The sequence below is a fragment of the Carlito syrichta genome, unplaced genomic scaffold, assembly GCF_000164805.1.
Source record: "Carlito syrichta isolate Samal-C Ts95f unplaced genomic scaffold, Tarsius_syrichta-2.0.1 Scaffold273379, whole genome shotgun sequence".
Taxonomy (NCBI): domain Eukaryota; kingdom Metazoa; phylum Chordata; class Mammalia; order Primates; family Tarsiidae; genus Carlito; species Carlito syrichta.
In genome coordinates, this window is record NW_007217475.1 from 103397 (window position 1) to 130301 (window position 26905).

A 26905-nucleotide genomic window follows, 5' to 3' on the forward strand; every position below is an offset into this window, starting at 1 on the left:
TCACTCCATCACCCAAACTGGAATGCAGTGGCACATTCATGGCCTCCACAGCCATGGCCTGCTGGGCTCAGGCAATCCTTCCATATCAGCCTTCCAAATAGCTGGAACCACAGTCATGTGCCACCACCACGCCCAGCTAATTTTTTGATTTATTATAGAGATGAGATCTCGCCATGTTGTTCAGGCTGATCTCGAACCCCTGAGCTAAGGCAGTCCTCTCTCCTTTGCCTCCCAAAGTGCTGGGTTACAGGTTTGAGCCACCATGTCTGGCTGGTTATTTGTTTTAAATTGGGTGATACTTGACTTTGCCAACTGAAAAAGTTATTTTTTATAGATTTTATAATGGTTCACTAGAAATATTACACTGGGTTCCACCTTGCCATGTTCCTTTGACTTTGCCTAGAAAATACTACTTCATTGTGAACTACATCCTTAATATACATTTAGATTTTTAACATTTTATTTTTCCTTGTTACTTTAAATGATGAACTGTAAAGAAAGAGATTTTTATTTAATAGCTGCCTACATTTTCCTTTTTATTCTTACCTGTCTTTCTTTTCCTTTTCCTAATTTTTATAGTGCAAATTTATTTTAAATAGACCAATTTGATATTTTTGAATTCTGCAGTTTTCTTTAAAAAGAATGATACGGTGTCTGTTTCTACTTAATAGGCCCTGAAAGCCTTTGTTATTTGTGGCTTTATAATATTAATAGCTCTGAAATGTTCTAGGATTTTATTACCTCATTCACAGGGACCAGACCTTTTCTTTTTCTCCTTTTCACTGTCTTCTTTACATTATTTGTTTGCTTCAAAACAAAAAATTAGCACTTCAGTCACAGCATGAGTCAAGGAGAGGAGGTAAAACACACACTAGTCAGTTTAGTTACTCATTTTTTTCTTAAGAACTTATTTCAAGCCAGCTCGGTGGCTCAACCTGTAATCTCGTGCCTTTGGGAGGCTGAGGCAAGTGGATTGCCTGAGCCCGCGGGTTTGAGACCCGCCTGGGCAACTTGGCGAGACCTCATCTCTACAATAAATCAAAAAATCAGCCGGGCGTGATAGCACACGCCTGTAATTCCGGCTACTTGGAAGGCTGAGGCGGAAGGATCGCCGGAGCCTAGCAGGTCGAGGCTGCACTCCAGTCTGGGCGACAGAGTGAGACTCCAACTCAAAAAAAAAAAGAACTTATTTCATTTGATAGAAAAGGTGATGAAATTGGCAGCAATTGTTCTAATGAAACTTGGGCATTATTTAGGGTTTCTCCTGTTTTCAGTTTGGGTCAGTTGATTTGCATTATAACATTAAAGAGTAAGAAAACAGATTTGCCAGCTCCAAAAACTGGTGCTACTATGATGGGCCTTCGAGCTCCCTGAGCTCCTTGTCAGGTGAGACAGAGCTGGAGGCAGAGTTTCGCTTATTCAGCCCAGCCTAGTGATTGCGTGCCAGAGGATACTTTTTTTCAGTTCTCTCTCTCTCTCTCTCTCTCTCTCTCTCTCTCTCTCTCTCTCTCTGTCTCTCTGTCTATCTCTGTCTTTGTGTGTGTGTGTTTGTAATTTCAAATACATGGTGATGCATTCATTAAATGTACCTTTAAGTCTGCTGGCAATTGCTATTGAGGTTGTCATTTGAAACACTGTAGCATGTTTAACCATCATAACTTTGAAACCTAAGGCATTTTTTTCTTTTTTTTATGTACAACTTTAGTCATTTAACACGTGTATATATATTTTAGGGGTGAAAGATTTGAATGTTGAAGATGACATCTCGATGAAAGTGATACCTGTTTTACCTGCCCTTAATTGTGCCCTGGTAGAAGCAAAGCAATCCCTTCATGAAGAAGGAACTCATCCAAGCACATTAGTGAAGCATCATTTCCAAGAACTGTCCAAGGTAGACAGAAGCCCTGCCTTGACTGCTTCTCCTCAGGATGGAACAAAAGAGACTGCATTCCTTGGGAAGCTGCCCTGTGGCTTTGACTTGGTTCCTCCAAGTGAAAAGTGCCCTTTAGAGTGTTTAGCTCAGTTGAAGTCTTATTTCTCAGATCCTAGCGGCTACATTTTGGAAGTGTCTACTGCTTTGGATTTATTAGCAGAGCGTCCTCAGTCTCCTTGTGTTTCAGACGGAATTTGTGATGTCGGGTTTTCTTTAGTCATGACTCCAGATCCTGAACTTTTTGACTCTGAGGCAGAAGTAAGAAAAGAAACTGAAAAGAAAAATAATTCTGAAGAAAAGTTGAAAGCAAAGAAGGGTGTTGTGGTTCCATCGAGTCCAGTGTCAAATCTGAGAGTGCAGCCCAAGAGAAAAGCCAGCATGCCCCCCATGATGCAGAGTAAAAAGATGAACTTGGGCCGCCCCTTTCCTAAGAGAACGACTCCCAGGGCAGACAACGGCTCAGACTCCCCAACAACTCTTAAGTTAGTTAAAGGACTGTTTCCTCAGAAAAGAAAAAGAGGTAAGCACAATGAGTTTGGGCGATCGTAGTGATAACTGTTGTGCCCACACGCTGTCCTGCCTCGGTCCATGTGGACTGCAGCTTGGCAGCATCAGTGGGATGATGGGAACTGCCAGCATTTCTTTCCAGGCAACTTGTGTGCCTGCTGAAGCCCCACAAGCACTGATCTAGGTAACAACTGAAAGCCACAAAACAGGAAGTCTGCCCACCAAAAGCATGTGTTCCCTTGTAAACTGCTCATGTATCATGTTCTATTCTAAAAAAGATGGTTGTCCGTTTCTGTGCCTTCTTCTGACAAAAGGAGATGGGATAAGAGGACCTTCTAAAGTGGGCACAGCAATAGCAGCAAAAGGTGAGAGCAGGTAGCCTGGACACCTGTAAAGAGGGGAGAGAGACCTGAGACCTCCAGACTAAAGCGCAGTTGGGTGGAATTTCTAAGCCTGTGTGTCCAGCAGAGTTTTCTAAGAAGTAATCACCTAGATTCTGCAACTGACCTGCTGAAATGGAACATGAAGTGGCCTGGGAACATAGAACATGTTCGTTCTGTATGTGGTTTTGATGCTCCCCTAAAACAGAGAGAATCAGAGTCTCAAGCCATTTAGTGTTTTGTGGGTGTACGTGCATCTTCTCTAAAATGGCAGGGAGCTAGCTGAATGCTGTGTGGACCTTAGAGAAGGGTCAGCACACTGGCCCAGCGGCTTCTCAGTTGTGCCTGTGTCATCCCTGGCTGCCATCTTGCTACATTGGCAGCAGTGAGTACTTGAACCTGAAAATGTTGGTGCCTGAGGAAGAGGCAGCTAGGCTGTGGCAATCCCCAGGACTGGGAACAGTTCAGGCCTTCCCACGGTTTAACAGGTGGTGATTTCTGACTCTCTGTGGCTTGAGAGATGGTGTGGGATATGTATGTAGGAGGGGAGTGGAAAACTGGGAAGTATAAAGCAGTGAGCCAGGCCATGCAGCTGTTGGGAAGTGTGTTCTAGACCAGCCATACGGAGTTTCTGTTCTTTGCAAACAATTTTACTTGTAGGTGTTAAATTCCGTCTAATTTAGCAGACATTGTTACTGGTTCTCAAGTGTTTTTGATTATATCCACTATGGGAAGTGTTTGAGAAGATATTCTGGTATACTCAAATCCATACGTGACTGAAATAAAATTTTTAAAAAATGATGTGTAATTCAACCTGACAGTTTCTATTCTGTTTTATTTAAGAATGAAGGCTGGTTGTGGAACACAGAATTTATTTCACAGCCCACCAATGGATTATTAATCACACCCAGGGAAATGTGCAGCATTAAGATATTCTGAAAGCATTTTTTAAAACCATTCCTTTCTCTAACCCCAAAAGAATGAAATGGGTCACTTTTCTTTTTCCTGTGTTTCACTAGTCACAGTTTTTAAGTTGGCTAATAGTGTGTGTTATGTTATCAGTGAGAAGTAGTATTTTCTGTATAATGTAATTTTAAAGTATTTGCCAACACTTAGATGTGATTATTTTCTGTATCATCTTTGAGCTACATTTTTTGGTGAGAACAACTAAAATTATGAAGAATCAGTGGGATTAAAGTTTTTAGTGGGAGCATTTATAATATATATTTTTTTTACTTTTAAAAGATTGAAACACTTCCTATTGTGCTTTATAAGCAAATAGTATTTTCTTTATTTCCCCACCTACCTCCACCTTTTATTTTCATACTTGAGTGTGGGAGGAAAGCAGAGCATTTTCTAAGAGATGATTTTGTTCAAGATAGTGAATTTTAGCTGGGTGTGGTGGCTCACATCTGTAATCCCAACACTTGGGGAGGCAGAGGCGAGAGAATTGCCTGAACCCAAGGGTTCAAGACCAGTGCGGATAACTTGGTGAGACATATCACTACAATAAATAAAATTAGCCGGGCTCGGTGGCTTAGCCTGTAATCCCGCGCCTTTGGGAGTCTGAGGTGAGTGGATTGCCTGAACCCACGGGTTCGAGACCCGCCTGGGCAGCGAGACCTCATCTCTACAATAAATCAAAAAATCAGCTGGGTGTGGTAGCGCATGCCTATAATTCTGGCTACTTGGAAGGCTGAGGCGGAAGGATCGCCGGAGCCCAGCAGGCGAGGCTGCGGTGGCTGGAAGCGGCCACTGCACTCCAGCCTGGGTGACAGAGTGAGACTCCAGCTCAAAAAAATAAAAAATAAAATAAAATAAAATTAGCTAGGCATGGGGTGGTGCACGCCTGTGGTTCCAGCTACTTGAAAGACTGAGGTGTAAGGATTGCCTGAGCCCAGCAGGTCAAGGCTACTGTGAACCTTGAGTGTGCTACTGCTCTCCAATCTGGGCAACAGAGTGAGACACCAACTCCAAAAAACAGGTAGTAGATTTGTTGAAAATAAAACCAGGCGTACACTTTCCTCACTCTTCTCTTATGTTTTAAAAGATTATTTTTCAGATGATATTAAAACTCAGATACTTATAAGTACTAAAGTAAGAGATATAATTTGGCTCTTTATGAATTACAACCTCTTCTCTGCAGTGTGATTATAGTTTTAACTACACCACCTTAAGAGAGCTGTGTTGCTTTTTGTTTAAACAGAATTCTCTATTTCCCAGAGCTATATGAACTAGCTGTTCAGTCTCACCTGCCACATTGGTCAAGAAAGGTTATGAGGATTTTTTTAAAAATTAAATTGTTATAAAGTTATTAGTTTGATATTGTTCTTCTTCACCTGATAGGGACACATATACTTTGTAAGTTAATAATATATTTATGTGAGCACTCTTAACTCTTGCTCTGTTAAAATCATTTAATGAAATACCTGAAGCTTTATAGGTTATTTCCCACTACTAAAGTTACCCCCCCCAAAAAAAAAAGAAAACACAAGAAATAAAGAGGAAAGCTATGCTGATAAGTATCTGGGCCCCTAGCCCTTAAAAATGATGTCTTTTCTATATAAGGTGCGGAAGTGCTGACTGCACAGTTTGTACAGAAAACCAAATGGGATAGGAAAAACCAAGAAGCTCCTATTTCTAAAGATGTTCCAGTAGCAACGAGTCCTAAAAGAACAAGGAAACAAGAGAAACCTCTAGTCAAAACTATCCCAAGAGCTAAGCCACCTGTGAAGAAACTGCCACAGCAACAGAGGATGAATACAGTGAAAGGCAATCAGAATTCCAGAATCAGAAAGCAGCCACAGCCTGGTAAGACTCTTTTCCAGTGAATTTAGACACCACAGTACAGATCTCATGGAGATTGCAAGATCATAAATTGAGATAACATGAAAACAGTTGAAATTTGCCAATTTTTTTCGATGTTCTTAGTTCAGACACTAACAAGAGTAAGTAGTTTGGCTTTCTATTGTAAATGAATCAGGAAGGTGCAAAGATTCAAACCTTCAGTGGAGCCTACTTTTTAATTTGCTTAAAGCCTGAGTATAAATCGAATTGTCTACAAGTGTTAAAGTATAAATGACTTTATTTATGACTAAATGAACAAGCAAGTTGTATCTGGCAGTATTTTTCTGGACCAAAATCAATTATAAAAAGTAAAAGATAAGTTTGTCTAAAGGAATTAAAGCAGAATTGTTCAAAACTGTTAGTTATCCAGAATCCTGTATTTGATTTTAAAAGACTCTCAATTAATTTAAAAAGTAGTTTCATTTTTCTAACTTTGCTTAAGTGAATAGTAAAGTTTAGTTACATGAACAAACAACTGCTTTAGTTCTGTAGTTTCAACTGCTAGACATTACCTCTTTACTAGAAAGTACCAGCTCTCCTGAATCTGTTTTCCTTCTTAACTTTTCCTTTACTGTGTATGGTGTGATTCTTCTTCCTGACTGGAAAGTCTATAAATGACACTTAGTCTTTCTTATTGAATCCTGCTGTGCTTGTATGTTATTGTTTAACAAAGAGACTTCATTCCCTCATATCTTTATATTTCTATCAGTTTTGTCAGATTTTCCTGATTCTACTTTCTCCCTCATCTGTTACTAGGTTTTAAGATATCTCATAGGTAGTGGGGAATTCAGAGAAAGAAACTGTTTTTCATGGGATGGTTGAGTTGTGAGTTTTTTCTTAAGTTTCATTATTAATATTGTTTTACGACTGGAAAATTTTTATAAGCTTATCATGTCTTTCTGAAACTCATGTTCTCAATTTTGGCTTCCATACCAAAGGTGAACTCTTCTGCTTATCCCTCCAAGAGTTCATAGCATGGTCATGCCCCCCGCCCCACCTGTATCAAATGCCGTTTCCTGACACAGCCCTTCTCTGGCTTCCTCCCACGTGCATCCCCTTGCCCGTCCAGGTTCAGGCAGCTGACGTCTGTCCCCACAAAGAGGCCTCTTCCCATGCTCTTACCCTCACTCATCTCTCTCACTTCCTGCTGGGTTTTTTAGAACATTATAGAATCGGTACCATGATTTTTCAAATCATTTGGTGTGTCTTGGTCCTGTCTTTCCAATTTGTTTGTAAACATTATGATAATAGATATCTTGTATTCCTGCCAGTGTCATTTGAATTCTTTGTACTGATTTGGCTCTCAGATATTTATTGACAGATCGATTAAGGGAGGAGGACACAGTTGGATTTTGGCAGAAAAGTGAGCCCAGAAAGTGAAAAGTTTTCAAAATTGGTGTTCAAAAAATAGAGTGGTTTGCATTGCAAATAGCTGTATGGACTGTGCAGCCATATTCTAAGTTAAATCCTAAGATGACACATTTCTTTCATGCCCAACTGGGGCACCATGGCTAGGATTACTACATTTAAGCTATCTCTTAATTTTTCTTTTTCTTAATCACTTATGTTATTAATCTTTTATTTTTTATACACGAAATATCAGAGTTTAAGAAGACAGATGGAACATAGCCATGTTGACCTCGGTTTGACAATTACTGATTTAGGCCGGGTGCGGCGCCTCAAACTATAATCCCAACACTTTGGGTGGTGGAGGTGAGAGGATTGCCTGAGCAAGTTAGCTGCACGTGGTGACGTACACTTGTAGTTCCAGCTACTTGGAAGGCTGAGGTTAAAGGATCGCCTAAGCCCAGCAGGTTGAGGCTGTGGTAGCCATGAGTGTGCCACTCCAATTCAGCCTGGGTGACAGAGTGAGACTTCGACGAGAGAGAGAGAAAGAAAATTAATTATTTAAGTTATTTTGAGTTTTATCAGAATCGGATGATACTTTTCAAGTCAAACAACCATTTTGTTGCAAAAACTAATGATTTTCTGTTCTTTTTAAAGTTCAGCTTTTTATTCACTGAAGTTTTTATATTTCTTAATACAGTTTCTTTGGCATTATCTATATATGTCTTAAATAGAGATAGATTATTGGTGTTGTGTTTCTGATTGAGAACCTGTAACAAGTCAATAAATGATTTACGTGAGACTATACATATTTATTAAACTGTACCATTTCTCTTGACTTTAATACAGTATTTTTCATATTAGGCTTTACTTGTAAGTGATACTTTGTGTAAGAAACAGATAACGTATATGAAGGCCCAGATGTTAACAAAGACAGGACGAAGTTAGTGTCCATAAACTCATGATAAAATAAATTCATGTTTCCAGTACACCTGAGAGGCTCACAAGACATTCCTCTGTTTGGGGTTCCTGTCACCCACCTGGCCTCCTTGGGTTTTTATATTTTATTTGTGTTTGTTTATTTACTTTTGTATTGACTCTGGGCTAACTCTGTCGCCCAGGCCAGAATGCAGTGGCATGATCACGACTCACTGCACCCCCTAACTACTGGGCTCAAGCAACTCTCTAGCCTCAGTCTTCCCAGTAGCTGGGACTACAGGCGCATGCCACCATACCCTGCTAATTAATTTGCTTTTTAATTTTTATTTTTTTAGCGACAAGGTCTCACTGGGTTGCCCCAGCTGAGTTTTGCTATTTTAAATAAAAACTGGGTAGTGGTGATAAATTTTACTCTTTCTCCTATAAACACACACACTGTTCTTATTCAAAGATCAGGGTTTTATTTTCTTCAAATATATTAGTCACTGACCTTTGCTGGCAGGTTGTTGACTCATTTCAAACTAATTTTTTTCTTTTTTGAGTTGCAGTCTCACTCCATTGCCCAGGCTGGAGTGCAGTGGCACACACACTCACGGCCACCCCTCCATCAACCTCCTGGGTTCCAGTGATCCTTCCACCTCAGCCTTTCAAGTAGCCGAAACTACAGAGGTGCGCTACCCCGTCCAGCTATTTTTAATTTTATTTTAGAGACGAGGTCTCGCCAAGTTGCCCGGGCTGGTCTCAAATCCATGAGCTCAGATAATCTACTCACCTTGGCCTCCCAAAGTGCTGGGATTATAGGATGAGCCACTGAGTCCAGCGCAGACTACTGCTATTAATTATAAAGAAGAGCATAGTTAGGTGTTTTTTCTTTTCTATTTTTCTTTTTTTCTTTCTTTCTTTCTTTCTTTTTTTTTTTGAGTTGGAGTCTCACTCTACTGCCCAGGCTGGAGTGCAGTGGCATGATCACTGCTCACCACAGCCTTGACCTCCTGAGCTCAGGCAGTCCTTTCACCTCAGCCTCTTGAGTAATGGGGACTGCAGGAATGCATGACCATGCTTGGCTAATTTTTAAATGTTTTTGTAAAGACCAGGCTAATCTTGAAGTCCCTGGTCTCAAGGAACCTTCTGGCCTTGGCCTCCTAAAGTGCTGGCATGACAGACATGAGCCACTGCATGTGGCCTACAGTTGGCTTTTCTGTCCATCCATCAGCAATGGAATCATTGCCTCATGTAGGGTCGAACTTGATCTTTCATAGTAACAGCATTTAGGAAGCATGAATTAATGTCCTGAGAATACCTAAGCAAACCACTGAAGAATGTACATTTTCTGATTAAGGACAACTGGATAAGTTTGATTATTTACAGAAAGGAAAATTATCAGTAGATTTGTTCCTTCTCAGGTAGTATAAGAAGGTAATGTTTTCAATAATGAAAAGTAAGTTTTAAAAAAGGTGATAAAATTGGTGAGTCTGAATACTTTTATGACTTTTTAAACTTTTTTATTCATTAAAGATCAGATAATTAAAGCATTTGAACTTAGGTGATTTTCAGATAAATCACTTCTTACGGGAAATGGATTCTGAAGAAGTTGGTTAGCAGACTCTTAGCACACACTTGACATTTCTACATTCTTACCTCATTGGAATATAAGCTCCTCAGGGGTAGGACTCTCGTTTTCTTTTTTTTTTTTCCTCTTTGTATTTTTCTTGAACTGAGTTGTAGACCTTGTGTGTAGTTCAATACATGCATTTTTGAAGGGTGATTTATTTTTAAACTAATGTGTACACTCCTTAAGACTTACTCCTCCAGTCAGTAGCATATAGTAGATCTGAGGGTTAGAAGAAAGCTTGGTCTGATGATACACTTTTTATATGCAATCCGTGTAGCATAATAAGCTTTTGTTGAATATGTTGACTTAACCATTAGTTTTCACTAAGGCATCATGTGTCAGAGTATGAATTCTGTGAACAGCAAACATTATGTCTTTTCTTTTCTCCTGCTATACTAAAGCCAGAGGAGAAACTGCTTCACAGCTTGAATCAGAGATTATATCAGTTGGACAAGAAGATGCTGTTAGCATAAATACAGTTGAGCCAGAAAATACCACAGTGGCTCACAAAGACCTTCCTGGAGACTCCATTGTCAACTATGACTCCCAGGCTCTAAATATGTTAGCTGATCTCGCATTAAGCTCCGCTACCTCTTCCACACCAGCTCCTGAGTCTAGAAACCCTCCCAGCTCTTCTGAATTGCCACAAAATGAAGTTTTGCTCTCTCCTAAAGAAAATTCTTTGCGAAGTACATCTGACCACGAATATCATAGGGGAATTAAAAGCCAAAAAGGTGGGTTGTTACCTAAACCATGCTCTAATAAGAAGGGTGACTCTGGCTCAGACTTCACACCTAGCCAAGATGAAGAGGGCCTGGCCTCTTGTGGTCAAGCCCCTGCTAAAGCCCAGCCAGCACTTATTGAGGAAACACTAGAGCCTTCCGATGCAAGCCAGAGCTCCTCTGTTTCTGTGGAACATTCATATGCCCTGCTCCTTGCAGAACATTCAAAGAAACATATACAGCAGAAAGCAGTACTAGGCCCTGCATTTGCCAAGAATGGGACAAGAGGCCCTGAAGCAATAACCCCGGTGGGCAAAGTCATGCCCTTTCGGCATCAGAAAACCTCTCCTCTGCAGAAACTTTCTGAGGAGCTGTTGAGGCGCAAGACCCGGTGGATGTCTTCCCGCCTGAAAGGTTTCAGCCGCTCCCACACTGTGTTGAGCTGTGATGGCTCCTTTAAGGTCACTTTCAAATGTGAAAACGAATACGCATTCGACCTAGATAGCAGATATACCAATAACCCCCTGGAGAAAACCGTAGTAAGAGCACTACACGGGTAAGTTCGAGCGAAACTTGTTGGAAATGGATGAGACTTTTCTGTTGAGATCAGTGTGGTGACATGGGGACCCTTCTGCCAAACTCTGAGAAAGGAAAAGTGTGTAAAACCAGTAATTTGGTAAGAATATCAAGCAAGCGTGTTTACTCACAGTTAAGAGTCGCTGGCTGATTTTGCCACTGTGATCACATGAAGAACTTTTTAAAGATAACATTAGCTTTGTGGGTGACTTTCCATTTTGCAATGCCCTTTCCTAAGCCCTTGTGGTCTTTGAATTAAAATTTTTCGATGGAATATTAATGTAAAATAGTGTGAGATTCAGAAGTACTGCTTTACAGACTGAATTCCAGAAGAAACATTTTTCACTAACTTCTAGCTTGGCAGATCGATCAGATGAATAGGCGTGAGCAGTCTTCCACAGGGTTGTTCGGGAGATCTTCCTTGGTAAGAAGGGATCGAGCCCGTGGTAGCAGAGTGGTTCGAGCACGGGCTCTGGAGATGAGACTAACCTGCGTTGGAACCTAGAGTCTTCCCGTTGATTGCCTCCTGTGATCCTGGGCAAGTTAGCATGTCCAGACCATGCTTCCCAACCTCGATAGCCTGCTGCTCGTCTAGGGAGCTCACTGAATGCAGGTTTGGTTCCAGTGCAGGTTGGGGTGAGGCCTGAGAGTCTACGTGTCTAACATTTCCAGGTGACGTCAGTGGAGGACAGCAGTCTGTGGCCAACACTTTTAAGTATGAGATAAGTAATGGCAGTGTCTTGAGGTAGTTACAGATATGAGGGTTTTGCATGGTGGCTGGCCCTTAGCAATAAATAGTAACCATCACAGCTAGCAGGAAGCATTTGTGGGCTGTGTGAAATGACATTCAGCTCCCTGTTGTTGAACTCCATCAAATGTGACTATGTGGACTCTTTGGCTGTCAGACTCCTCTCCTTATGCGTGTTTATGTACGCTTCTGTTCACGTATACTAATACAGATAGTTTCCTTGGCACTAACCTGTTTAACCACTGCATAACTCGACAGCCTCCCTCCCTCATCCCTCTCCAGCTTTCTGTTCTCCTTTTGCCTGCCAGACTGTCAGAAGTTTTTTGTATCTCCCTGCGTGGTTTCAAGATATTTTCCAGAACTATAACCTGAAAACGGTATAGTTCTGTTGCCTGGAGAGAGACTTAGTCCTCAGACTTTCTCGACTTTTAGAAGAGAGACACAAAGATGGAGAAGATGTGAAATCAGCTAGACTTGGCACAAGCAAGGCGATGAGGATTTGGGTATAGCTGAAGCCATTAATCACAGACCTGGTGTCTTGTGTCCAGAGAGTGTCTGTGTGGTGTGGAAGACAAGTGGTAGACTAGGTCTCAGGAGACCCCTTTTCAGGTCACTGTTCGATGTTTTGTGATTCAAGTCACATAAATGTTCTGATTCTCAGTGTCCTTCTCTGTAAAGTGAGCGGGTGGGAGTCATAACAACTTGCTAAATCAACTCCATATTTATTCGTTTCTTATCTGTCAATGTTTAAAGTAAAAGTAAATACAAAACTCAGCTTAATAATGGAGGCACTTGCTTATGATGAGCTAATCAACTACAATAACTCTTCACTGATTTTATTTTTGTGTTCTTTCCGTAAAATCTCAGGCCTTGGAACACCGGTTTGCCTGAAAATGTGGAAGAAGTGAAGCTTTTACTTCATATGTGGGTAGCTCTGTTTTACAGCAGGCAGAACAAAGTCATACGATCATCTCGAAAAGTGGTGGAACACAGCAACCCAGCAAAATACGTGTCTATTAATAGCACGTTAGAATCTTATGAGCTCAGTGAAATTGAGGAGTCCCCCAGCATGGAATCACAGTCTACAGACCCTCTCCTGGAGACTAGTGACGTTTCCAGGGGTCCCGCCACCGATGTGTCCTTCCCTGACCCTGACTGCCTGCTTCCTTTCACCGCACCACCACCTGTCCGAGGCTTGGAACTCTGTGTACAGAATGCACAGGAAGAACGTTTTACAGACAAGCGTCGTCAAGATAGCCCAGAAAGCCAACATTTCATCTATAATTGTGGTAATGGGGTAAGTAAGACTGAATACTGTACATGTTGGCATTGTTTTTTAAGGAATTTTCATTTTTCATCTGTAAAGTCACATCCAAAACAAGGTATCACTTTATTTTAGGAAAGTAGATTCTCCAGGTCTGTAAAGGATTGTTACACCAAAAACTTAGTTCTCATGAAAGGTCCTTGAGTTGTCTGCAGGTAGAGCTTACCTGCCGTCCTGATTGAAAAAAAGGAGTAGCCAGGCTTGGTGGCTGAGCCTGTAATCCCGCGCTTTGGGAGGCTGAGGTGAGTGGATTGCCTGAGCCCGCGGGTTCGAGACCCACCTGGGAAACTTGGCGAGACTTCATCTCTACAATAAATTTTAAAAAATTAGCCGGGTGTGGTAGCGTGCGCCTGTAGTTCCAGCTTCTTAGAAGGCTGAGGCGGAAGGATCGCCGGAGCCCAGCAGGTCAAGGCTGCGGTGGCCGGGAGCAACCACTGCACTCCAGTCTGGGTAACAGCGTGAGACTCCAACTCAAAAAAAAAAGAAAAGAAAAACAGTCACAGAGATCAGGTGATCTGGGAGCCCACCATAATTGTATGTTACATACAGCAAGACCCCCATCTCTATTAAGAGAAAAGAAATTTGGGAGCTTTCATTTGTGTAGTTTCAAAGAAATCCCATTTGGGGATATTTTAAGCCTATCTTAAAAGAGATTTGCAGCCGGGCTCAGTGGCTCAGCCTCATCTCTACAATAAATCAAAAAATTAGCTGGGCATGGTAGCGCGCGCATGTAGTTCCAGCTACTTGGAAGGCTGAGGCAGAAGGATCGCCAGAGCCCAGCAGGTTGAGGCTGCGGTGGCCGGGAGCAGTTACTGCACTCCAATCTGGGCGACAGAGCGAGATTCCCAAGTCAAAAAAAAAAAAAGAGAGAGAGATTTGCTTGATCTCAACCCTGTCATATTCTTATAGATTAGTAGATTCAAAAGAAGAGACACAAGCCAAGGTTAATTTTTTTCCTTTTTGTCCTTTACACATGTAATTGTTTTAAAAACGTTTATTTGACTCTGATTTTTTTTACTTTTGCCATTTCAGGTAATTGGGGAAACAACTAAACAAGAATCATCAGATAAGCTAAAGACTTCTCATCGTGTGCTTTCTGGGATGAGAAGTCCTCATACAAACGGACCTATTCTTGGTGAAGAGGGAACTCTTCAGCCACTGGATAGCACAATAGTGACGTCTTATGTTGATGTTATCACTCAAGCCACGTTCACCGAGACCTGTGGTAAAACCAGTAGTCAGCCGGTGACGGGTCAGAAGTCTGTGTACAGCACCCTTGAAAACAAGGTCAGTGTTCCTCATGCAACGATGCAAACAAAAACAGGGGCTTTACAGGACCCTCTGCAGCATAGCAGCCCCTCAGACAACGAATGTCAGCCTTCCTTGGACAGGAAAGATGATAATAGGGGGTGTTTGATGATGAATCTAGAACCAGTGACTCCCATGCCTGAAACAAATGCAGATGTAGCAGTACAGACTGAAGCTGTAAATGGAGCTGATAAACCTAAAACTTTTAATCAGGAGTTGATTAAACAAGAATCGCCTGCCACAAGTCCTAGACATCCTATATCCACATTGGAGAAGGTCCCGTCACAGGGCCTTAAAGACAGTCCCCCTCTGACAGTGGCAGGGCAGAAAGGCACTAATTGCCTTTGTTCATCTTCAGTAAGTAGAGAGAGACTTGAGAATGAAGGGTGTTCATTACAAAATGAGATGCCGCCTCCAGTCTCATCACCACCGGATAAGGCAGCCGTCATGGCAGCATTATCATTAGTTAGAAGTTCCAGTTATTCGCTACCCAGTGAAGAAGTGAGACACACTCAAGATGTCCCTCTGCAGACTCAGAGTCTTGTTAGCGTATCTTCAGAAGAGAGGAGAGAGCCGACACAGGGTGAAGCGGGCTCTTCACCACCCTCTGCCGCCTTGGGAAGAAAGCGTTCACTTCCTTGTACTGCATCCAGACACAGCATATCAGACGGCTCTTTAGAACTAAGGAAGAATGACAAGAGTGGTCTAAAGAGTGAAAATACAAATTTTGAATCGTGTAACTCAGTATTCATCGAACCAGTGAGCCTGTCTGCGAATAGAGAGGAGGTCAGCCTAGAGGTATCCGAGGAGGATTCTGACATTGACTTAATAACAGTGTCACCACCTCCAAGTCCCAAAGAAGAAATGCCAGCTGGTAAAATAGAGCCGCTTCAGGAGGCCCTGGTACCAAGGTCAGAACTTCAGGATGTAGCTGAGGAAATAGGCGAGCCAGAAAAGGCAACCCTCGCAGAAAGCGGAGAATTGACTTCTGCTGATTCTGTGTCTGTGTCTCCTGCAATGTCAGAAGAACCAGTAGAAAATAAGGAGAGAGAGGGAGATAATTTACAGCCAGTCACTTTAATACTTTCTAAAGAGAGTTGCACCCTGGAGATTACAGAGGAAATTAATGTGACCTCTGACTTTCCCTTTGATTCTCTAATTGAGGAAGTGTCACCAGCTTCTAGTCCTGACACCTCAGTACCAGCTGAAGAGACACAGTCCTCCCAGGCTGTGTCTCCATGTGGCTCAAAGCTTCATGGTGCACCGTGTGAGAAGAGTAACAGACTCTCCCAGCTTGAGTCAGGAGACGTAGGCACAGCAGAAGCAGAACTTTCTTTTGTGGGGCCTGCCTGTCCGGTGGGACAGGATCACTTAACTCAGGTACAACAAACGCGGCGCTCCGCTGAAGTGCCTCTTCCTGTACCTCATCGTCCAGGAAGAGAGGGCGGACTAACTCTTCCTGGTCAAATAAATGAGGAACGTGTCCCAGGTGAGCGTGATAAAGACTTGTCTTTCTCAGAAAAGGTGCAGCACTGTAGTGCGGAAGAAAACCGATCTGGTTCCACAGCGGGGTACAAAGGAGCCTCTGCGCCTTCTCTGGAAAAACTGGTCGCATCAGGAAATCCCTTACAGCCAATGAGTGTAGAGAACAGAAATTTGGACTTAAAACATCTCATCTTGGAGTCCAGCGAACCTCCATTTAGTCCCAGAAAGATAATCGAAAATGAATCTCGGACTGACACGCTGGTTTCTGCAAGTGCTCCGAGTGGCCTAGTGACTGCGTCATTGAAACAGCAGCTGAGCCCTAGGGACATTCAGATAAACCTCTGCCGCGGTGATGTGACAGCACACGAAGGCGGCCGTCTACCAGCGAAGTCAACGAGCACTGGCTCAGTTGGTGCGGCTTGTGCCGCACAGGCCCGCGGGCACTCAGAGGTCCCTGCGCTTGGCTCTTCCTCAGGGAGCGCTGCATTAACCCATTACATGAGACCAATCAGCGTCAAGCCGGAGTTTCAGACCCAGGAAATACCAGCAGTCAGAATGGCCAGTTTGCTCAAGAACAGTGAAACTAAAGTTGAGTCGCATGAAGAAGCCGCTGGTCTCAGCACCACTGGCCCGCAGTCCAACACAGCGTTTCCTCCAAAAGGTGAACAAAAAGCCACCCACACACTGCCAGGTATATCTACATATGAAACAGACCTGTGGGATGTTGGGGCTTTCTCGGCCTATGCTGGTCTTCACCCGAATGCAGCAGCCTCCAGGGAGAATCTCAGTAAAGAAGAGCCTTCTGCTGCCTTTGCCCCAGAGCCCTTTGACACTTCTGTCTCTGGATTCTCCACAGACCAGGTGGACAGGGAGGATACCAGGCCAGAGCTCATGACCAAGGCTGGCTCTGAAACCCGGGGCAGAGACTCGGGGCCAGGGGTCGGCATGAACTCTGACATGCACTATGAACCGCTTTCTGGAGACTCTGACCTAGACCTTCTTGGTGATTGTAGCAACCTGAAGTTAGACTCAGAGGATTCTTACACTCTGAGAGGCAGTCATACCAGGAGGAAAAAAACTGCTGCCCCAGATGGGTATGGCTTAATGATGAGCTTGCACAGCAGTGCCCGTGAGGACTGGGGCTGCTCCAGCTGGGTTCCGGGTGTGGACACGGGCCTCCTTCCCAGACACTGTACAGGTGGGGTCAAGAAAGAAGACGCCCGTGTGCCGTGTTATGTCCAAATCCGGGATCTCCACGGGGTGTCCAGGACGTATGCCAACTTCACTGTAACAAAAGAGCTTAAAGACACCCCGAGAAGTGTACACAGCCCCAGGAGACACTTGAGTTTTACTGCAAACCGCAGCCTGCTCAACTCCTGGACAGGCACTCAGCGGGTGGCAGATGACCTCACCCAGAACACTCTAGACCTTGAGTACCTGCGTTTCGTATATAAGCTAAAGCAAACCCTGAAGAATGGGGATTGTCAGCATTCTACCTCCTCCGCCAGTGTCTTTCCAAGGGAGTCCCCTATCCAAGTTGCCACTGAAGCTTTCCCTTTGACAAAAATGTCTGAGGCTCCATTTCTGCACCCCTCGTCCAGGAGCAGAAGCCCCCTTAGGGTCACCGTTGTACACTCAGACCCCAGACAGCAGAATCAGCCCCCAAGAGGCCACACATCCGGCAGCCTGGACGGTTCCTGCTCCTTTAGGAAGGAGAGCTGTGGCCACAGTCGAGACCTTACAGACCCTCACAGAAATCAGACTGCTTCCTGCCACCTTCACAAACTGAAGTACAACAGTACTTTGAAAGAATGCCGGAGTGATATCTCACTTATTCTCAGTGAATATGCTGAGCTCGGCCAGGCGGTGATGAACAGTGACCAGGTGGTGCTCCAAGACAAGGCGCTAAGTGACGCCTCTGGAGAAGCCACGCCTCAGGCGGTGTGTCCACCGTTCCCGCGACAGTCGGCCTCCTATGAAGACATGATCACAGACTTGTGTTCCAGTCTGCACGTCAAGCTGAAAAGTGTCATGAAAGAGGCTTGTAAAAGCACCTTCCTGTTCTACCTTGTCGAAACAGAAGACAGATCGTTCTTTGTAAGAACAAAGGTAAAGTGCCCGCGTCTTCTTGTACTTTGTGCAATTGCTTTCTCAGTTTAGAGATGATAAGTTTAGTGTCACAGCTCAGTCTTATCTGCAGACTGATGTCTTCCTCCAAGGATCTGCCCATCTGTACTATATTTCAGGATTTGTGTGGTGTTCCAGAATTAGGGCAGTGATTCATTTTCACCAGAGTTACCATAGCAGACATGCCCACATTCAAATACATTCTAGTGTTAAAATACAGATTTCTAAAACATTATTAACTGTGTTTCTCCATTAGTGTGGATAGTTGAGAGGAACCTCTTTGGGTTTTGCGTGTATTTTTAAAAACTTGAATATGAGGATAACTTACATTCTGTTGAGTGCATAGAATTAAATGTACTTCAGATTTAAATGTTGGAACCATAGTGAGATTCTGGCTTGGGCAGAGCCAGAATCTGTCTTGATTCACCATTAGCTCCCTCGTTTTATCCTCTCAGTTTATTTCTCTTCTATATTGGGTATGGATGTCATTAAAACTTTTTTTTTTAAAGCAGGATTTATTGAGAGGACAGAAAAGCTCTCACAGTGGGAGGGAACACGAAGGGGTTGCCCAAATGTTTTTTCTTTAATAGTTTTAAATGTAACATTTTAAAATGTACAGAAATGTTAGAGAAGCAGTACCCTCTACCCAGATACCCCGTTATCAACATTTCTGACCCATTGGCCACTGTGTTGCATACGCAGTGATGCGCCATTGCCTCTCGATACTTAGATGTGCATTAATTGAGTATGAGGAGACTCATCTCTGCAATCAGGAAGTTAATGTTCGTCCACTATGACCATCTCCACCAGCCTTTTCGCATACAAGTACAGAGGGTGCACACTTTAAGAAAAGAAAAACTGTATTGAAATAGCAATACTCAATAAGACAAATGAATACAAGTCACTTTAGACTTCTGCAGTTACAAGAGGTGTTGAAAGTAGTTGCTGTCAGCGTCCAGCCACTTCTGATGATGGCGAGTGTCTCTGAAAATGTGTGTCTGTTGTTTTGGCACCCCGGTGTCACGTCTTCCTGGAGTACTTCCTCTGCCATTCCTTATCTACGACCCTGGCGGTTTTGAAGACCACAGGCCAGCTGTTTGTTAGAATCTTCTTTAATTTGTGTTCATACGTCGTTTCCTCCTAATTAGTGTGTTTTAGGCAAGAATGCCCGGATACCATGCTGTGTCCTGCTCTTCTCAGTGTCACATCAGGAGACGCCTGGTGATTTACTGGGTGTCTTGGCCCTTTGCACTCGGACACAGCTTGCGGATCACCCTCCAGCAGCTCGACCACACCTTCTTACGAAATAGTGAAAAATCATGTCATGTTAAATAGCAGAGCATGAGAACCACTGGCGTTATTATATTGTAGCGATATTTTGCTTATAATGGAATTTGGGTCATTGAGGAACTTATTTATGACAAATCAAAATTTTATATCTCTTTCTAAAGTGTGGTAGCATGTGAAACAGTTACATACATTATCGGTTCATTGATCTATGTTGTACAGTATTAACTTGTTGGATGTCTTCCACCTGGTGTTTTTCTATTTGAGCAGACAGTGCAGTCTCATTTCCTTCCTCCCACGTTAATATGTAATTTATTGTCCAGTCTGTTGTTCCAAGATGTGGAAGGATGCACTTATTGTGATTCCTGAAAATCACTTCTCAACTGATGGGTCTGAAGCTTGACAGATTTCTGAGGGTCCATCTGAGTGGTTTGCTAGAGTGACGAAGTCCCCTCAGAGGGGACATTCGAGTGCCAAGCATTAAGATAAATGTCCAGCCGGGCTCGGTGGCTCAGCCTGTAATCCCGTGCCTTAGGAGGCTGAGGTGAGTGGATTGCCTGAACCCGCGGGTTTGAGACCCGCCTGGGCAACTTGGCGAGACTTCATCTCTACAACAAATCAAAAATCAGCCGGGCGTGATAGCGCGCGCCTGTAGTTACAGCTACTTGGAAGGCTGAGGTGGAAGGATTGCCGGAGCCCAGCAGGTCGAGGCTGCGGTGGCCGGGAGCGGCCACTGCACTCCAGTCTGGGCGACAGAGTGAGACTCCAACTCAAAAAAAAAGAAAAGATAAATGTCCAGCTTTCCCAGGCAGCTCATCCCTTGAAGCAGGTGAATCTCAATGTAAAGTAGACGGGTGTTTGAAAATACTCTTTTACTACGTGGTGGTCAGAAAAGTAGTTTTGTGCCACGTTGTTTGAAGCAATGGCTGTTGGTCGATATTTCAGAACCTTCTGAGGAAAGGAGGCCACACCGAAGTCGAACCCCAGCGTTTCTGTCAAGCTCTCCACAGAGAGAGCCACACGCTGGTCATCATCATCCGAAACGAAGACATAGCATCACGTCTGCATCAGGTGGGTCGGGAAGGCCTTTTGTACGAAGAGGTGCTCCCCAGACACTCGGTCGTTCTGTAAGAGTCGGGCTCCTCACCGCCCTTCTTACGGGGAAAGCTAACACACACGCATCACCATTGCACCTCGAAGCGGGAGGCACCGAGATCAAGAGAAGGCACCTGGGGGGCTGGGATCTCAAGGTGTCTGTAGGGCAGATGATGCTTCAGAGTTAAGGAGATGGTCATATGAACGAAGAACTACAGTGAGAGAGAGAGAAGGTTGCTAAATTTGTCACCTGAGATATACGTCTGCATGACTTGTCCAACAATAAGAAATCTTGCTTTTAAAAACTTAGCTGGGTGCAGTGGCTCACGCCTATAATCCCAGTGCTTTAGGAGGCCATGGCGAGAGGACTGCTTGAGCCCAGGCATTTGCGGCCTGCCTGGGCAATGTAGCAAGACCTTGTTTCTACAAAAAGTCAGAAAAACTAGCTGGACGTGGTGGCACCTGTGGTCTCAGCTACTCCGGAGTCTGAGGCAGGAGGATCACCTGAACCCAGAGAGTTGAGGCCGCGGTGAGCTGTGATCACACCACTGTGCTCCTGCCTGGGCGACTCAGAAAGCAAAATAACTTCTGGAAAATTGTAAAACTGTTATAGTCACCCACTAGCTGAATAGCAGGAAGTGCTTGTCCCCAGGAGACCCCCGTCCATAGACACGCATTGACGAGTTGTGCAGTCCTGCTGCTGAGTGGGCAGCACCCCGAGCCCAGCGTGCCGGCACTGACTGCGAGCTGGAGGCGGAGCGGGCGGGAGGGGGCGGCCGTCGTGGCTGCTGGCCTCAGACGTGGCCGTGCCTCAGCCTATCATTCCCACCTCGGGGAGCTGGAAACCTCCCCGTTGGCGAGCGCTGATGAGCGTGCAGCCGCTGGCGGTGAGCCACTGCTGTTGCTTATGCAGGGCCGCGCCCCAGTCAGCCATCCTGGCGGTCCTGAGCCTTGAGACCCTTGGGTGGAAAGCGAGGGGGCGATTGAGAAAGTATGCCCAGCATGCCTGACTTCACGGGGTCTGCTTATGTTGTAGATCCCTTCTCTGCTGAAGCTGAAACGTTTGCCCGGCGTCATCTTTGCTGGAATTGACAGCCCTGGGGATGTTCTTGATCACACCTACCAAGAGCTGTTTTGTGCAGGGGGCTTCGTGGTCTCAGATGACAAGATATTGGAAGCCTTAACGTTAGGTTGGTTCTGTTTTCTTTTGTTTCTTTCTTGGAAGGCTAGTCAACCCACTTCTCACCCAGCGACCCAAACACTAGTTCAACAAGAAGACAGGAGCAGCTCGAGAGACTGCCAGTTGACCCCGAGTGCGGGCTTAACCTCCGCATCTGCTCTGCTGCGCTCTCTTCGTGCGGCAGTTCTCCTAGCAGGCTTTTGCCTGTTTTGTTTTACGCGCTATCTGGGGTCCCTCCACCAGCACGCTGGCTTCCACATCCCTCCCTCTCGGTAGTGCAGCATGCAAACCCAGGATTCATGCAAATCCAGGACTTTTTTGTGACGTTTACCTCCTTCCCTTGCCTGGTCAGGCTAGCTCCATATGAAATGCCTTGCTGGGAATCAGCCTTCTCGAACACTTCTGATAGTATCACCCCTGCCATCTTGCTGATATCAGATAAAAGTTGTCCTGTTTAATTATCTGCTTGGAAACGCCTATAGGTGTCCTTCTACTAGGACACTTTACGTGTAACCCAAACCGACCCCAGCTCTGTCACACTGAAGGGATGCCACTTCTGGACCTTAATAACTAGTGTGAAATCTGCATGAACCTGGGATTTAAAATATCTGTAGATTCGGCATTTAGAAACTTGGACCACCTGCTGCTCTCTGTCACACACCTGCACACACTCAGAGCTGTCATGGCTGGGGACCACCGTGTGCTGGCCTGCGCAGCTTTTGCCCACCGAAGTGGGAGCGGATGGGCCTGGCTGAGGGGCACGGGTCATGCACTGGGCAGCGGGATGCTGACCAACCACGGAAGCGACAGCATCGGGGTGCTCTCAGCCACGGGTCTGGGCTCTCGGGGCTCTTTACAAGGAGTCATTACTGGACTTCGCATGAGCCCAGCACCCTGAACCAACACTTCTTGTTTTGCCACATTTCTTCTGTAGTTCAGCTGAAGGAAATTGTCAAGATCCTGGAAGAGCTGAATGGAAATGGAAGGTGGAAGTGGCTGCTTCACTACAGGGAAAACAGAAAGCTGAGAGACGACAGAAGGTCAGGACTTGCTATGTGACCACTCGCTTCCGCTTTGGGGCGGGGGTGCCCTCCTGCTGCGCACGCCAGCGCTGCTGGAGTGGAAATCGCCCTCACGCCAAACACCGTGGGAGGGCTGCCCGCTGAGTACTGGGTCGTTTCTGTGGCAGGGCTTTCATCGAAGCACACTGTTGTGACACAATCAGCAGTTGAGGCACACGCTTCTCTAGACTAACCGGGAGTGAGGGAGTCAAATGTGGCAGTCAAGAAATGCCCGTATAGCCAGGCTCTGGTCCTACCACCATGAACTGTAAAAAAATCTATTGAATTTGCTCCATTGATGTTTTGGAGACTTGAAATGTTGGCACAGTTTTAGCAAAATAAGAAAATAAAGGCCAGGTGGCTCACACCTGTGATCCCAGCAGTTTGGGAGGCCAAGGCAGGAAGATCACTCGAGCCCAGGAGTTCAAGACCAGCCTGGGCAACATAGCGAGACCCCATCTTCACCAAAAAAGTTTTCAGTTAGCCGGGTGTGGTCGCCTGTACCTAGAGTCACAGCTACTTTGGATGCCGAGGCAGGAAGATTGCTGGAGCCCAGGTCAAGGCTGCAGTGTGAAGGTTGTGCCGCCGCACTCCAGCTGGGTGACAGATGGAGCGGTACTTCGTCTTGGGGGAAGAAAGAGCAGGGATATGGTCTGAGAGAGGCATCGTTAGGCGAGTCTGTCCGTGTGTGACCATCACTGAGTGTCGTTCACACACCTGGGCAGTCTAGCCTGCCACTCTGGGGCGACACACCTGGACAGGATGTGACTGTGCTGAACACTGTAGACACTTGTAGCCAATGCCAAGTATTTGTGTATCCAAATACAGAAATGTACGGCAAAAATACAGTATTGCCATCTTACGGGATCCCCTTTGTATATGTGGCCCATCATGGAGGGAATCTTGTGTGGTGCGTGGCTGTGCTCGTTTTCCTCTGGCTCAGGTGCATGATGAGAACACATACATCCTTTTGGCCTTTTGGGGGGTTTTATATTTTGAGTTGGAGTCTTACTTTCTTGCTCAGGCTGGAGTACAGCGGCACACTCACGGTCACCCCAGCATTGACCTGCTGGGCTCACGCGATCCTTTGGGCTCAGTCTTCCAAGTAGCTGGAATTACAGGCGTGCACTACCACGCCCAGCCAATTTTTTGTTGTAGAGACGAGGTCTCGCCAAGTTGCCCAGGCTGGTTTCGAACCCCTGGGCTCAGGTAGTCCCCTCACCTCGGCCTCCCGAAGTACGGGAATGACAGGCTTGAGCCACCACACCCAGCCACTAGCTAGCTTTTTTTTGAAGACAGGGTCTTTTCTGTTGCCCAGCCTGGAGAAGAACCTAGCTTTTAAAAACCACTATTTCCACAAAGATGTTTACAGCTCTTGGTGCTTATCAGTAATTGCAAAATCAACATCAGTTCCATCTCTAGGCAAATATTAGAAAGAAATACAGACTATGTAGCTGTGTATTGTTAAACTTTATAGAAAGTAATGGCACACAGCACTTACCCAGTAAGTAGAAGCACATGCAACTTTCTATTTGCAGAAGGAAGGAGGTGTGGCGTAAAAGTTGGAGTCATAAACCACGTTTGATCATCACTAGGGTGATGGGGATGTGCGTGATTTGGGTTTTCCCCAACAAGCAGGAAGAGGACGTCAGTGGCGAAGGCTGGAGCGAGTCAAGAGCAGAGGAGGGGTGCGCAAGTGAAACAGGAAAGAGAACAGAAGGGAGACGTAGTCATAGGCGTTGGAGGCGAGAAGTTAAAGTTTTGGTTCTGCCTAATTGTAATGAAGTTGCCCACAAGGTGTGATAAGCGTGGAGGCCAGGGCTGTTAGAGCCATGGCTGTGAAGCAGACCTCAGTGAGGTCCGCTGGGAATTCCTGCCAGGGTTGCCCAGCCTCAGCCAGGCTTGCCAAGGTTGGCCGTGCTGGTAAACACGTGATGTCCTGTAGCTTGGGGCGAGGCCCTTGTTAGCGTCTGTATTTACCAAAGGAGTGAGTACATTTGTCGTGTTTTGAGGCAACTCCCCGGCAGGACAGTCGAATCCAGGAGGCGTCAGAAAATGAGCTGGCTCTTCTGCCTTGGGCAGGTGGCTTAGATTTCTTGTCCACCGAATCTTCAGTTTTCTCATCTGCAGTTGTTTGAAATGACTGAAACTTAGACACTCACTATGTGGACTATGTCACCTTTCTTGAAGGAGCAGGTTTTCTCCTGGAGCTTAAGGGAAAAATAAGTCTCGTTTACAGAATGCCTGCTGCGTGCCAGGCATTGATCACTTTTGCCTTCTAACTTCAGCCCGGAAGTGGACACCAAGGGGAGGCAAAGGCACGCGTGGGGCCCTGGCTCTTTCCCTGACTCAAAATGATGACCTGGCACAGATGTCAGGACACCCGATAGGAGTCGTGCCTCTGTGGCTTTCTTTCTCGCGACCAAGTTCTGCTTCTCCTGCATCCACCATCCCATTAGTTGCAATTTAGATTTCACCTCATTACACTGTGCAGATTGAAGATTTACGTAAGCCCTCTGAACTCAATTTCATTGTAAGGTAGGATTTTTTTATAATGAGGCAGGCTTTCACCTCTAGTCCCAGCTACTCAGGAGATGAGACTGTAGTGAGCTGTGATTGTGCACTGCAGCCCAACCAGGGAGACAGTGAGACCCTGTGTCTTAAAATAATAAAATGAAAAGAATAAGCAGAGAAAAAGAACATCAAGAAAAAAAGAGGATCTCATATGAGTTTGAATATTATGACATATTTAAACTGAAGGCAAGAAAAGTGCTAAGAATAAAACTGAAAAACAAAACTGTAGTGTAAAGTGTGCACGCACACACACATAATTGAGCTGTCACAAATATATACTGAGTTTAAATTTGATTATTACCATTCCTGTGTATTTTTCAGAGTGGATTCGACTGCACATAAAAAGAACATGATACTGAAATCATATCAGGGTGCAAATATTATTGAATTGCTTCATTACCATCAGTGCGATTCTCGGTCATCAACAAAAACGGAAATTTTGAAGTGTTTGATAAACCTGCAAATTCAGCATATTGATGCCAGGTTTGCTGTCTTCCTAACAGGTAAGTACAGCCTCGGTTACAGCCAAAATGGGTCAGACCTGGGGATGTCCTTCCAAGAGGCGTCATCAAATTCAGTGTAGTTAGTTGTCCCTTGGACACCAAAATCACCCAAATCCACAGATGCTTAAGCCGAAATGGCCTATTTGCAAACAACCCATACACACCTTCCCACATAGGTAAATCATCTCCCAGATATGTGCCAATACCTAACACAATGTAGATAGTTGTCACCGTATACTGTTTTGACATTAGTGTTACTTTCTGTGTTATTGGTTTTCTTTCCCCCGATACTGGTTGAGCACTTTGCCAAGCACTGGGAACCGCGGATGCCGAGGCCAGTTGACTTCAGCATGCTGGGGGCAGGGCACTGCTGGGCTGGCCTCGGAGGGGGTCCCAACAGAGCCTCATCAACTCCTGCGGGTCCCGTCCCCATGCTTCTGTTCATCCTACCCGGGATCTTGTGACATGGGAGTCCAGAGCCACGGTGGCGCTTGTCCTCCTCCCCCACCCCCACCCCACAGGGCAGCCCGAACCAGACACTTTCTCCTGCCTCTCCTCAGACTATGATGGAGTTCCACAAAGGTCTGTTTTTTGGTTTGGGGGTTTTTTTCATTAAAGGACTTCTGCCCCTTCAAAAAAAAAAGTACATTGATGGTATTTTTCACCAAGTGTTTCTTCTTCTTGTTACAGACAAGCCTACTGTCTCCAGAGAAATCTTTGAAAACAGTGGAATCCTTGTTACAGATGTCAACGGCTTTATAGAAAACATACAAGAAGTAGCAGCTCCGTTCAGGAGTAGCTACTGGTAAGAGCACATCCTCCAATGCCCTGCAGTTGTTGGCAACAGATACTGACACCTAAGTCTGAGGGGAACAGAAGGAAAACGGTTCTTCAGGTTCCATGTCGGCTGTTCCTTTGGAATGCTCACTCCATGAAAACTGCACCTACACGCTGTGCATTTTCACATGCGCCCTGAGGACAGGTGTCTCTCTGAGACAGAGCAGCCCACTTAGCACACGTTTCTTGTGTTTCTCCAGGTGACCCAACTGCAGCCTGCCCAGACATGGATGTCAGCAACCGACTATAACGTTCCTTCTCTGTGGAAAACTTTGGTAGCCACGAACATCTCCTATTTTAAAGTCAGCGTTTCGCAACTTGTAAAGTTTTCCTTCTTTCATTTCTTGTATGTTGCTGAGATGTCTAGCTTCATGGAGGCACAGTAGAGCTTTGGGTTGCAGTGTTACATATTGTTTTTAAGTTATTTTCACTTTAGACAGGATGCCTTCCTTCAAAGTTGTAGAGCTTAATGTTAAAGACAAGAATTGTATGTGTCTACTTATTTGGAGCAAA

The 26905-nt window shown here is 45.0% G+C and overlaps 1 protein-coding gene across 1 annotated transcript in view; it reads left to right on the top strand.

Moving 5' to 3' along the window:
* FAM208B (family with sequence similarity 208 member B) overlaps nt 1-26364 on the top strand; it is a 37788-nt gene extending 11424 nt beyond the window's left edge. Inside the window, exons 9-18 of the mRNA XM_008052344.1 lie at nt 1734-2453; nt 5389-5631; nt 9967-10843; nt 12479-12908; nt 13968-17837; nt 20088-20213; nt 21274-21427; nt 22352-22457; nt 25374-25555; nt 26246-26364. Coding sequence (XP_008050535.1) covers nt 1734-2453; nt 5389-5631; nt 9967-10843; nt 12479-12908; nt 13968-17837; nt 20088-20213; nt 21274-21427; nt 22352-22457; nt 25374-25555; nt 26246-26364 — 6827 coding nt within the window. The remainder of the gene's footprint in view (nt 1-1733; nt 2454-5388; nt 5632-9966; nt 10844-12478; nt 12909-13967; nt 17838-20087; nt 20214-21273; nt 21428-22351; nt 22458-25373; nt 25556-26245) is intronic.
* Nucleotides 26365-26905: the final 541 nt, after the last annotated feature.